The sequence below is a fragment of the Crotalus tigris genome, unplaced genomic scaffold (assembly GCF_016545835.1).
Source record: "Crotalus tigris isolate CLP2741 ecotype Arizona unplaced genomic scaffold, ASM1654583v1 scf7180000017585.4430047, whole genome shotgun sequence".
Classification (NCBI taxonomy): Eukaryota; Metazoa; Chordata; class Lepidosauria; order Squamata; family Viperidae; genus Crotalus; species Crotalus tigris.
Genome location: NW_024096493.1, coordinates 239,487 through 251,687, shown reverse-complemented (window position 1 = coordinate 251,687; position 12,201 = coordinate 239,487). Strand labels below are relative to the sequence as shown.

The following is a 12,201-nucleotide window of genomic DNA, read 5'->3' as shown; positions in this document are numbered from 1 at the left end:
GGCATTTTTTTAAAAAAAAAATCAAACAGTAAGTATATTTCAGACTAGCAAACCTAGATGCAACTTCTTTTCAAATGCATAAATATGTAGGTTTTTTATTATAGTTTATTTGCAAGTTAACTTTCTTCCAAAGCTGATAAGTAACACTTCTGTTGTGCATACTGTGCTAAACCATACTATTGCCTGATGTTGGTCACTACCTCAGCCCTTGCCTTAATACTATCTGATTGGGGAGCCATTATTCAAAGAACCCTTGGGTGCCATGTGTGAGCTAGGAAAGTGTGTGTGACAAGGCATTAGGGCAGGATGTCTGGGCCATTCATGTTGTGTTAATAGGCATTCCCCCAATGCTCTGGTATCAATTTAGTCATCAGATTTTTCCATATACAATACATCTATGCCAGTAACCTGGTTTTCCTACTCCCCAAAATTCACACCTGTGCTTTACAGTGTGTCGTGACACAATCCTGCCAAAGTTGCTACATAAATGCTCATAAATGTTTGTCAAGAAATTAAGCACAGATTACAACTCAGGCCTTTTTCTTAGACTTAGACTTCTGCTTTCTTAGACTTTAATGTTTCAAATGAAACATAAAAATGCTTTCAGAATTTCAACCAATTCTTAGTTTTTTAAAAATGCTTTTGCAAATGCCACTCAAAAAGTTGAGTGTGCTATTGAGCACTATCATTTGTATTTACAGAGGATTTAACAAATGGCTAGACTAGCAGCTGCTAAGCTAATGCTAGCATTAAAAAAAATCTTGATAATCTTTTTAGACTGCCTCCTCCTGTGTTGGAAAGAATAATTTTGTGGTTGAGCTATTTCACCAGTTATACAGTTGGTGTATCTCCTCTCATCTGCTAGACTAAATTAACAGGGGGCCTGCATACTTCAACTACAACAGATGTTCCTCATTCTTCTGCATTTTTATAAAATTAACATTTTTAAAAACTAATTTACAAACAAAGATGCAACATAATTTCACTTTAAACAGCTGAACATTTGTACTTACTTCTTGAGACAAAAATGGGATGACTTGTGCACAGATTGTATTCAATCTCTTTGCAATTTCAGTCTATAGAGAAAAGTAAATATTTGATTAAAACACACACATTATATTTTAGTTTACAAGATCATCTGAAAGTCAAATGTTTTAAAAATGTGAAATACCCCAATATTACCTCAAATAATTGGAATATGTAGTTAAGCTGACAGAGTTCAGCTTACTGAAGAACATCTGCTATAACTCCACATACATTCAAACAAATGTATTCTTACTACATAGGTCATTAATAAATAAAGCCTCAGTTCAAATCTAGCATGAGATCAGTAGATCCATTGTTCCTCCCCCTTGTTTTTATTATTTGAAGTCTTCCTAGTCTTGAAAAAGGAGAAATAAGTTGCAGTGGATATCCCCACAAACTGATATCCAAGTAGGTACTTTATAAACTGATATCCAAGTAGGTTCTTGTGTTAACACAAGCTGATAAGGGCATCCTGTATCACTGCCATAAATGAGACATTTTAAAGAGAATTTTGCCCCATTTTGCTACCTTTTTACTAGAGTTGTTAAGTGAATCACTGCAGTTGTTAAGTTAGTAACACTGTTGTTAAGTGAATCTGGTTGATTTTGCTTGTCAGAAGGTCACAAAAGGTGATCACATGGCCCTAGGACACTGCAACCTCATAGATATCAACCAGTTGTCAAGCATCCAAGCTTTGATGACGTGACCATAGGGATGCTGCAACAGTTTTAAGTATGAACAACAGTCATAGGTCACTTTTTGGTGCTGTTGTAACTTTGAACAGTCACTAAATGAACTGCTGTAATTCAGAGATTATCTGTATTTGTCCATTTTTCACTATATATGATTGTATGGCACTAATGGAAAGTCTCTTGTTCAAACCACCTGTGAGCCAGAAAAATTTACACCAAACTTTAATTGATGACATCCTATCCTTTTTTTGAGTAAGAACTACTTTCAAATGTTTTATACCTAACAATGAGAGTTCCAGATATTAAATGAAGACAAGTTTGCAGCATTTTTAAAAAGTCCTAAGAAATACTCATGAGGCCAGAATCCAACCTTTAAAAAGATGGGTGGGGGATGAATAGCCCCAAACCAGTCAATCAATCAAAAATATAAGCTATGCTTTAGGAATATGCAATATAGATAGCATTAAATCTCTGAAATGCCTGACACATGCCCTCAGTTTCATGTAATATTCATGAATTTTGAGCTGTCGGTAGCTGGCTTGACCCAGCTTATCGCTAGATTTCTGATCTCCAAATACAGAAGACAGTTAAAACAATGTGGGATAAAAGAAACCATCCTTTGCAGACAGCAGATACATCAACACTAATTGCCCATATTCTCTTTGCTCGCCACCAAAGCAGATCTGCAGGGCTGGTGCCTCATGTGAAAGCCGCTCAAGTACCCTTAATTGTTTATGTTCTTAATGTTAAGACCTCTTGAATGCATTCATTTTTAATAGCAGGTTGAGTGTGGGGCCTATCAAAGAGCACAACAGCAACCCCAGCCATTAGTCCTTTGCTATGGCAATGATGAGCTTTTGATTTATTTGCAAATGACAAGCTTGCTGGGGCTCCAGACTCAATCAGTGCCCTCCTTTCTAAAGCACCATAAACATGATGGGAGGATTCAAGATAAAGTTGAGACTGAAATTGTTTGCATTCTGTGGGAGGTATGCATATATTTTTTTACTAACTTAAAGTGTTTTGATCTGAAACAGTCAGCTTCAAGTGTTGTTATTTGTCATTTTGTCAACATTTCATACTGAACTGAATGATTAAGGGGGAAGAGGCAGGTGCTTGAACAGTTTCAAAAATGCCTGCTTCAAATTCTGTAAATGTTTTTCCCCTCTGCTTTCTACTGAAGGAAACAGGACATATTTAACCAAGATTAAAATGTATGATACTCGAGCTTTTTCCCCCAGAATAATATAATATACATTGTTTCCTAATTCAGCAGTTTCCATGGGTCATTTTTCCCATTAAAAGTGAATTCTCATCCAAAATTTAAAAGCAACATTAAAGTTAAGGTATTTCCTTGTATAAATTGGAAGCTTAGATAAATAATCACACTACTGAGAGCCTGTGTAACCAATAATCATCAGGCACCGTGACCTAGAGCAGGAAATGTTTGCTCAGTCTTTTAGCACAGAAAGTTAACAAGTTTCCAAACCTATCCTTGAGTGATGCCTTTGTTAGAATGACCAAAAAAGGTGTGAATGCTTCGGAGTTCTCCATTAGCAAAAATGTTATAAAAAAGATGGAGCAGGGAAGTAGCAAACTCGCACTACCACATGTACAAATTAGGCCAAATTTTTCCAACCATAAGGACTGTAGTGCTAAGAATGAATTATTTTACACCTTTTTAAAAAATCCATCCCCAGTAACTGTTGCTGTGCCATCTAGTTCCTGGCTTGACAAGTGTATGAAATTAGCAAAAAGGAACAATAAGCTTGCCCTTTTGCTTCAGGTCCTATATTGCAGAATGCATATGTACTTATCCAGCCCCTGGCTTAACAACAACAACAACAACAAAAATCAGACAACACCAGGAAGATAAAGAAGTACTGTTTTAAATCTTATTTTTTAACTACTTGAGAATAGAATTAGGCTAACTTTCTCCCAGATTTCTACACAGGAATATTCAAAATTCCACTCTATGTTAAAACAGTTGGATTTAATATATTTAGAAGTGGAAAGTTGCAAGGACTTCAATTGTCTTAAATAATTACTGAAACTGGGATCACAGCTGTTAGTATTCACTCCAAATCTCTTTACTATGGCATATTAATAAAAACAATAAATCCAGGATGAAATATAGTATATGAACTATTTGTCTTTAACCTATTTTTACTTATGTGAATTATCTTTAACTGTCACAATCACCAAACTGCCCTTGTAATTTCAACACCTGTAGATACTATATGATAAAAAGGTGTTGCTGCACTTCAGGCAGAAGAACACCAAACCTTTTCAGGGATTATCCATGATGTGATTAAAATAATATTTTGCGGTAGAAGAAAAGGAGTAAGTGCTTCTCACAACTCAAATACAAATTAGAGATGTATAAAAAGCTAGATGTCTTTAAAAATGCAATTTCATCATGTTAATTAAATAGAGTATCATTGAAATCTTTTACTTTCAGCTACTTTTTTGTGAGAAGCTATGTTTTATTATCTGAAAGGCAATCCAGTTTCCTGACTTCAAAAGGCACCATCATCATTGTTCTGTGTTAGATAGGACAAATTTAACTAAATATTCCATTCAAATCCTCAAAAATTCATCTCATCAATTAGTTCTTATAAAAGAAATTCTTATGTGGAAGTAGTCTGTAATATTAATTTCTAATGCATTTCAGAATAAATTAAAAAGCTTTCTTCATGCATAATTACAAATGACATCTATAACTTCACTAAACTAAAGATGTGTAGAGTTCCTCTGAGTCAGGTGACAAATACATTTATAAAGCAATTATTTTTATTATGATGTATAGCATCCATCATTGCCTTCTTATTGCCTACTGAACAATAAACCAAATATTTGATGCTTTTGTTTCTCCATTTTCTGAAATACACACACACACACACACACAAACATATATATCCTAGAAGCACGAAGCCAAAAACACCAGCCTGAAGATGACGAATGGGACTTCGTCGAAACATTGCCAAGACACTTCCAATTTTATGCGGCAGAAAACCCGAATAACCAAAGACCTACACACACACACACACACACACACACACATACCAGATAGCCATATGGCTATCTGGTATACAAATAATTAACAAATTTATACATTACTATTAAATTAGGTTCTGTTATATACAGAAAAAATGTTTACAAACATTTCGTAGTAGTTTTCACCTTTGGCAAAAACTGCTTCCAAAACAACAAATATCAAGGAAGTGGGACTATACCCTTACTGTTGAAACAAACAAGACCGATGTTCCCAAGTGTCTCCTACTGACAATGATGCTATTCAAAGAATCCACAAGAAGTTAGTCAGCCAGAGATGTCATCCCAAAACATTATCTCACTCTGTGCATAGAGGGCAGCTCCCACAGGAAAGGAATATATATCTCCTGCTGTCAAGAACTATCTTCCACCATCTCCAAGTGGCAGCAAATTGAGGAAACAAGAAACCCCCACACCCTGTACATAAATAGGGGACAGTGAGGAAGGAAAGGCATGCAAACTTTGTTACGCCTACCGAAATGACAGCTTTCACAGAAAAATAATGAATCTCATGAAAATTCAATGCAGCTCTAATATGTCCATTGTTAGAACGCGTACTTGGTTCAATCTGACAGCACCCTTTTTATGATTAATGTAACTCTTAAGGTCCTCTTAAGCTGAAGTGGTTCCTGTACCTATTTGGATTATAGAGCCCTGAAAAATTCTGACAGCCTTATGACATGCTTGTCATTATCATGCCATTTCCAGAAAAGCCAGTCTAGAAATGGCATGAACTGTGTATCCTAGACATGAAACCCCAGGGGAAAACTCAGTGTGCCTTGGATTAAAATCAACAACAGCACTCCCACATTTTTTTAATTGTTTGCCACTTTGGGTATTGTATGGGTAGGAAAGCAAACTCTAATCATGAAACAAAACATGCATTTTTCCATTCCCCCCCCCGTATTATTTTATGCAAATAGCAGCATTTGCATAATAATAAGCTTGGCTGTTTCGAGATGCATAGTTTTGAATGTTCCAGTTGCTCATAGCACCGTAATTGGACTGTTGTTTTGTGACTGCTTTCTTTCTTCCAGCATAGCCAATACCACAGCAGGGACCAGTCATATCTTTGCCGCTATTGCTTTAGATTGAATAAGGTGATGTGGGAGTGGAGTGTTGAGTGGAGGAAAGCAATTAAACACATGGTCAGACAGGAGAAAACTGCTTGTAGCTGCTTGACTGCCTAGTAAATTATTGCTTTTTTTTTCCCTAATGCTAGGGAGAAGTTTAAAAATTCAGGTGGGTGGGTTGTATGGGCTGTCCAAGTGTTGTGCTGTGCACTTGTTTTGCTTCTGTTTTTTTACCAAGCAAGTAATGTAAAATATCATGCACATTTTGTGCACACACTACTTCGCTTCACATACAAGTGTTGCTAAGGTTGTATAAATGTAGATTATTAGCACAAGGAGGATTTGGTTAGTGGGTTGATTGAACTTTGGTGTATGTGTTCACTCTACATATATGTTCTTATGTCTTATAGTAATGATTTTTATTTTAATTTAATTTTTTCACCCTTTATTATTTTTATAGTACAAGGTGCTACACATACCTAATATTTCTTCCCGTTTTCCCCACAACAGCAACCCTGTGAGATGGGTTGGGCTGAGAGACAATATTAGCCCAAAGTCACCCAGCAGGCTTTCATGTCTAAGGCAAGACTAGAACTCAGTTGCCTTAGCTTTGTGCCTTAACCACTAGACCAAACTGGCTAATAATATTCACACAATTTAAAAGCAGTATCAGCAGACCTTTTTCCAGACTTTCCACCCCTATATGCAGACAAAAATTTACAGAAAGAACAATGAAGTTGCTTTTGTTTGGCTGACAGCTAGAAGGTAGACTGCTACAAAAACAAGTAACAGTACCTAAGGAAAAACTAAGATAATTTAAGGCACATCAGAATTACTTTTTCTCCCCTTCAGTCATGTCCAGTTCTTGGAGAATGGCTAGAGAAGTCCCTGCAATTTTCTTGACAAGGTTTTTCTGAAGTGGTTCACCACTGCCTCCTTCCAAGGGCTGAGAAACAGAGAATGATAAGTCCAGCTGTGTTTGTGCCTAAGGTGGGACTAGAACTCCCAATTTTCAACTTGATACCTTAATCACACCAAACTGGCACTCATCAAAACTCTTCATCATAAATTAGCTGATTTCAATCTTCCACTGCGAAGGACAGAAGAGGCTTATTGAAATAAACAGTGGAAAAAAAAACCTGTCCTTGTTGTAGGAAGGTTTTTTTTCTTTAACAAGATACTAACTTGCATATATTTTTTCAAATATATTTTTGTATTTCAATTGTGTTTTCTCTCTTTTTCGTTGTGTTGATGTGTTCAAAACTGTTTTAAAAATAGTATCTTTAGCTTCCTGCAATCCAAATGGCAGATAGCATTGATCATGAACAAGCACCACGTAGCCCCTGCAAGCGGAGTAGAAGAGCAAGGCAGCAACAGCTGGCCTCCTCAAGTCGTAATGGTTTCCTATGGTGGAATACTCAACACATTGAATAATTTTGCTCCAATGGAATAACAGACAACTTGTAATATTTCAACAGAGTATTACAATTGAAATTCTAGAAACAAGGTTCTAGAAGGTTGAATATATTCCTATACAATATACTTGCACTATTTGGATTTTTGCATGGTATGGGAACGGTGAAAAAGCAACCACAGAGAGGAAAAAACAAATCATATCTACATTACTTCTATTTCCTGTATCGTTCAAATTCAAAGCAAACCTAGACTATTTTTACAATCTTTTTGCTGGCTATCAAAGCAATAGAATTTCAACCATAGATGCAATTGTAATCTATTCTGGCCTTATTGTTGTTCTTATATTATTTATGATGAGCAACTATTAGCTCTCATTTATTATATTAATTGGCCAAAACAATCTATTGAGCTTAGCTACTTATCCAGCTGACTATTACTCACAGTGAACTTAAGACATCTTTATTTTTTAAAAATCACCCTACAACCTAGACAATTACCAAATAAATAACATCCTTTAATCTCTAGAAATCTATGCATTATAATCTTGAAATATCATAAAAGATATTTTTTTAAAAAATCCATAGCAAATCATTTGCCAAAATAGGGGAAGAAAAACTTTATGGAAAAATTAAATGTCGCAAACATAAGAAAGGACATATTTAAAGCATTAGTAGTAAGAATTAAAATACAAACGACTGCCAGCTTCATTTACTATCAGCATTTTTTTTAAAAAAAGCAGTTTTTAAAAAAAGGCACGATGGCTCAAGGTCCCAAGGCAGGGGGAAAAAAAAACCTTTCAGAAGGGCAGTATGATCACCTAACTGAAACTGAAACTATATATTTAGCTTTTCCACAAAACAAGCAACCAACTGTGTTCAAATCCCTGCACTGGTGCTATAGAGATTTCAACAAAATAGAGCTGAAAACTCCATCTGAATGAGCAAAATGTTCTTGCCATTTATACAGTGTAACAGTAATCCACCGGGAAATAAAGGTCAAGGCTGCCCTTTTGGTCATTACCGAATCATTTGAGATGATCTGTGGTAAGGAAAATCGAAGGCTGTGAGTATGCTGCAAATGGCTTGACCTCAGTCCAATTTTTGTCTCCATCTGTCTAACTGATACGAGGATGAAAGCTTTTTGCAAGGTTCTTTATAAATCCATGTTGTAAGGCATGAATCGGCTTGATATAGCGTTAATAAGGGGGAATGTAGGCTTCTCTGACACAGAAACACATTTAGATTGTTATTCTTTATCACATGAAGTATGTCCTCCTCAGAAGTTACTTTCCTTACATCTGTAAATTGTTAACAAAATGGCTTAGAGATACCTTCACTTTGCCAGAAAGGGCAGAAAGCATCCAATTTGCAGCCTTCCACAAGACTGACTTGCAGGACAAAAGAGTCTTCCAGAAAGACAGTAAGTGGAACCGACAGTGGAAGTTACTTTTATGCAGCATAAAAACTTAAAAAAAAAAAAAGGTTTCATTTGCTCTGGGGGAAAAAAAAGTGGTTTTCAGGATAACCTGAAAGAGCCAACATAAACCCAGTCCAAAGGATATGATCAGGGTAATGGCCATCATAACTTGTTTGCCTTTAAAGAGCTGTAAGAAAAGTTGTCATACATTTAAAATTGAAATGTTAAATAATCAGGCATTCAAAGTCACTGCAATTTTACTTATTCAAAGATATACAGATAGTCCTCGACTTACAACCATTCAGTGACCATTCAAAGTTACAATGGCAATGAAAAAGGTGACTTTATGACTATATTGCAGTATCCCCATAGTCATGTGATCAAAAGTTGGACATTTGACAAGTGGCTCATATTTATGATGGTTACAGTGTCCCAAGGTCATGGGATCACCTGTTGCGACTTTCTGACAAGCAACGTCAATGGGGAAGCAATGATTTGCTTAAAAACCAGTAACTTCGCAACTGCAGCAATTATGTTACTAACTTAATAACTGTGGCAAGAAAGGTCATGAAATAGAGCAAAACTCATTTAACAACTGTCTTGCTTAGCATCAGAAATTTTTGGCTCAGCTGTGGTCATAAGTTGAGGGCTACCTGTACAACTATTGCTGTACTCACCTACCTCACAATGCCTTTATTAACCACTATATTTTTAAAGCTAATATGCTGGCTAGGATGATGGGAACGGAAATCGTTCACCTTTGGAAGGTGCCAGTTGGAAAAAGGCAGCGTTGTTTTCTTATTTTGGCCATGAGAGCAACGTATTAAGAGGCTCCGTGCCATATCTGGAGGTTTAAGCCCCCACAGTATATCAATGTCAAGCAACAGCATGTCAAACTAAGACTCAATTCAGGTAAGTGCCATTGCCAAATGTTCTTGTTCCCAGACGTGCTTTAAGATTATTTTTATTGCTTAAAATTTAATTTGTTCCAACTCACATCTCCATGACAACACCGGCTAGCCCTGCAAATCATTTGGGTAATTGGATACCTTATCTCTCTATTGCTCTCAAATCGAATGATTCTGCTAGAATTGTAACAGCCAATCATGTTTACAGGCCTCCTGAGTAATAGACTTTAAAAAGTAGCCACATTCATCTCCTATTTACAGCCATATTAACCATTACACAAAGAAGTTGTGAAGGTAGCCTCCCAGTATATTTCAAGTTATCAGTATTGTCACCATTAATATCATAATCAACAGAAAAAGTTGTGAAGCCATAATCAAACAGATTAAATTCAGACTGATAGAGGTATTTGTGTGTGCACACATAAACTAGATGAGTTTGATCAATGACTGTCTACAAATATTAGTAAAACGGTGCATCACTTCAGTTCTAGCACCCTTATATCCAACAGAACTATGCACGAACTTTAAAAATGGCTGCTGCATTGTAATTATATATCATGACTCCATGTTAAAACAAAATCAAACATGCATATGATACAGATCTTGATATGTCAGAAACAAAACCTACATGTTCTGGGCAGCACCAATGCAAGTGGGTACTAAATTCAAAAAGCCACCCACATCTTTGAGTAATTCATTCATATTTTGGATTCACAAGAAGTTGACATGTAAATTGACTGAAGCAGATTTCATTCTCTTAACTAGTTAGTGGATAAGACTGTTAATTGATACCTTTTTACTTCATATCATACTATGAGTTCTGCATGTTCTGTTCTTTATCAGAACAGCTTCACTGATTCAGTGAATTGTGGGTCAAGTCACATGCCAATGCCTTCCAAATCCTTAAAGTAAGAGGAACATGGGATTTGGGTTTGTTTTTTTTTGATCATGTATATTTCTGTATTTATTATAAATAACTACATATATGCTGGCATGTCTTTTCTTGACAAGCATGGGAAATGATTAAGAGAACTATTTTCTCTATTCTTAGCACATGGTACGTAGTATCTTTTCCAATCTTTTACTAAGCAACTTCATATACGTTTTATATGAGATATTGCTACTGCTGTTAAAGACAACTACAATGGGTTTTCTACCCAGATCCATTCTATGAGTTCATCTATTTCAAAGTATTAATAAATATAATTAAAATTAATTATATTACGCATATAATTAAATATACCCTTCAGTTGAGCTCAATTGCAGATGACTACATGGGCAAATCCATGGAAGTATATTGAAATGGGTTGCTACTGCTGTCTTCTGTAGTGTTTGTGTGTGTGTTTAAGTTTGTGTGTATACGCTAAAAATTTTTTGATTGCTAACAAAAGTTAAAGGGGGACTGGGATAGCTATTTTGAGCTAATTAACTCTCATCAGCCAGCCATACCCTTCTGAGATTCGAACCTGAGCTGCTATGCATATATTCATGCAAAGTCTGATTATATATTTAAATATAAAATATTTTATCACCCATTTTTAGAGCAGAATGCATGAACTGCCCCCCCTTAAAGGTGCAACATTTGAGATTAATAAAAGCAGCATGAGACTATTTCTTTGGCTTGGATTGCATATCCATTTAAGAAGGAAATGGTTAAATGGGAAACTCACCCCACATACAACTTCTGTCTCCTCCCATTAACACCAAGGGCGGAGTTGCTTGAAAGTTATCACTGTGGTTTGAAAACCAGTTAAGTGGGGAATCCAAATTTAGAATGACACTACATCAAGTATATTATAGCTTAATCAATCCTAAACTGATGTGCCACAACCATGGGTAATAGCTCTGGTTTTCAATTAAGCCAATTGTAATATTAGTTACAGATTTGGTTAGAATATCAAAATTGAATAAATCATCACCATCATCTTGTTATGGACATCCATTTCCTACATGTGTAAATAAGTTTGAAAACTACAAAGGTGATTTGCAGGTCATGTTATTCTGGCTGCACAAAAGTGATAGTGATAATTCTATATTGAATTCTAATAAAGCACATTTGCTGCCAAATCATTTTATGGCTATACATGAACCATACCTTTTATGCTGTAAGATGTCAAATATTAAATATAGATCTCTGAAAGTACCTTGTATTTTTTATCAAGTGTTAAATAGGAATTCAGTTAACTTAGTTTTGAGTAAACACATATAGGACCAAGTTGAAAGGGAAGGAGGGAGGGAGCAATATCATGTGCAGCTTTGATTTCTTTATGTGGGTTTTCTTAACAAAGTGAAAATGAATTTGTTAATTTAGGCTACCTCTATTTAATCTAAGCAGAATAATCCAAAGAATCCCTTGTAGTAGATTGGGGATAGTCTTCATACATTTTTAGGCTTAGCATCCTAGCCAGACAGCAAACAAAATCCTTTTTGATCTGTTCTTCCACAAAATGGAAATCTACCTTTTGTTTTGTATTCAGTAATCCACAGTTTAAAATGGTTCAAAACAGAAGCTGCAGCAGTTTGTTCTTTAAATCCATTCTCTTCTTAACCATCCACTAGATGTTCCAGCACAGAGAAAGAACAGTCCTTTTCGCTTCTAATTCAAAAATCCATACT

At 35.7% G+C, this 12,201-nt stretch overlaps 1 protein-coding gene across 6 annotated transcripts in view; it reads right to left on the bottom strand.

Moving 5' to 3' along the window:
• The window catches only part of TLE1 (TLE family member 1, transcriptional corepressor), a 74,629-nt gene that overhangs the window by 52,290 nt on the left and 10,138 nt on the right, over positions 1-12,201 (bottom strand). For all 6 annotated transcript variants that reach the window (XM_039360969.1, XM_039360978.1, XM_039360988.1 and 3 more), the window contains exon 5: positions 1,014-1,076. In XM_039360969.1, coding sequence (XP_039216903.1) covers positions 1,014-1,076 — 63 coding nt within the window. The remainder of the gene's footprint in view (positions 1-1,013; positions 1,077-12,201) is intronic.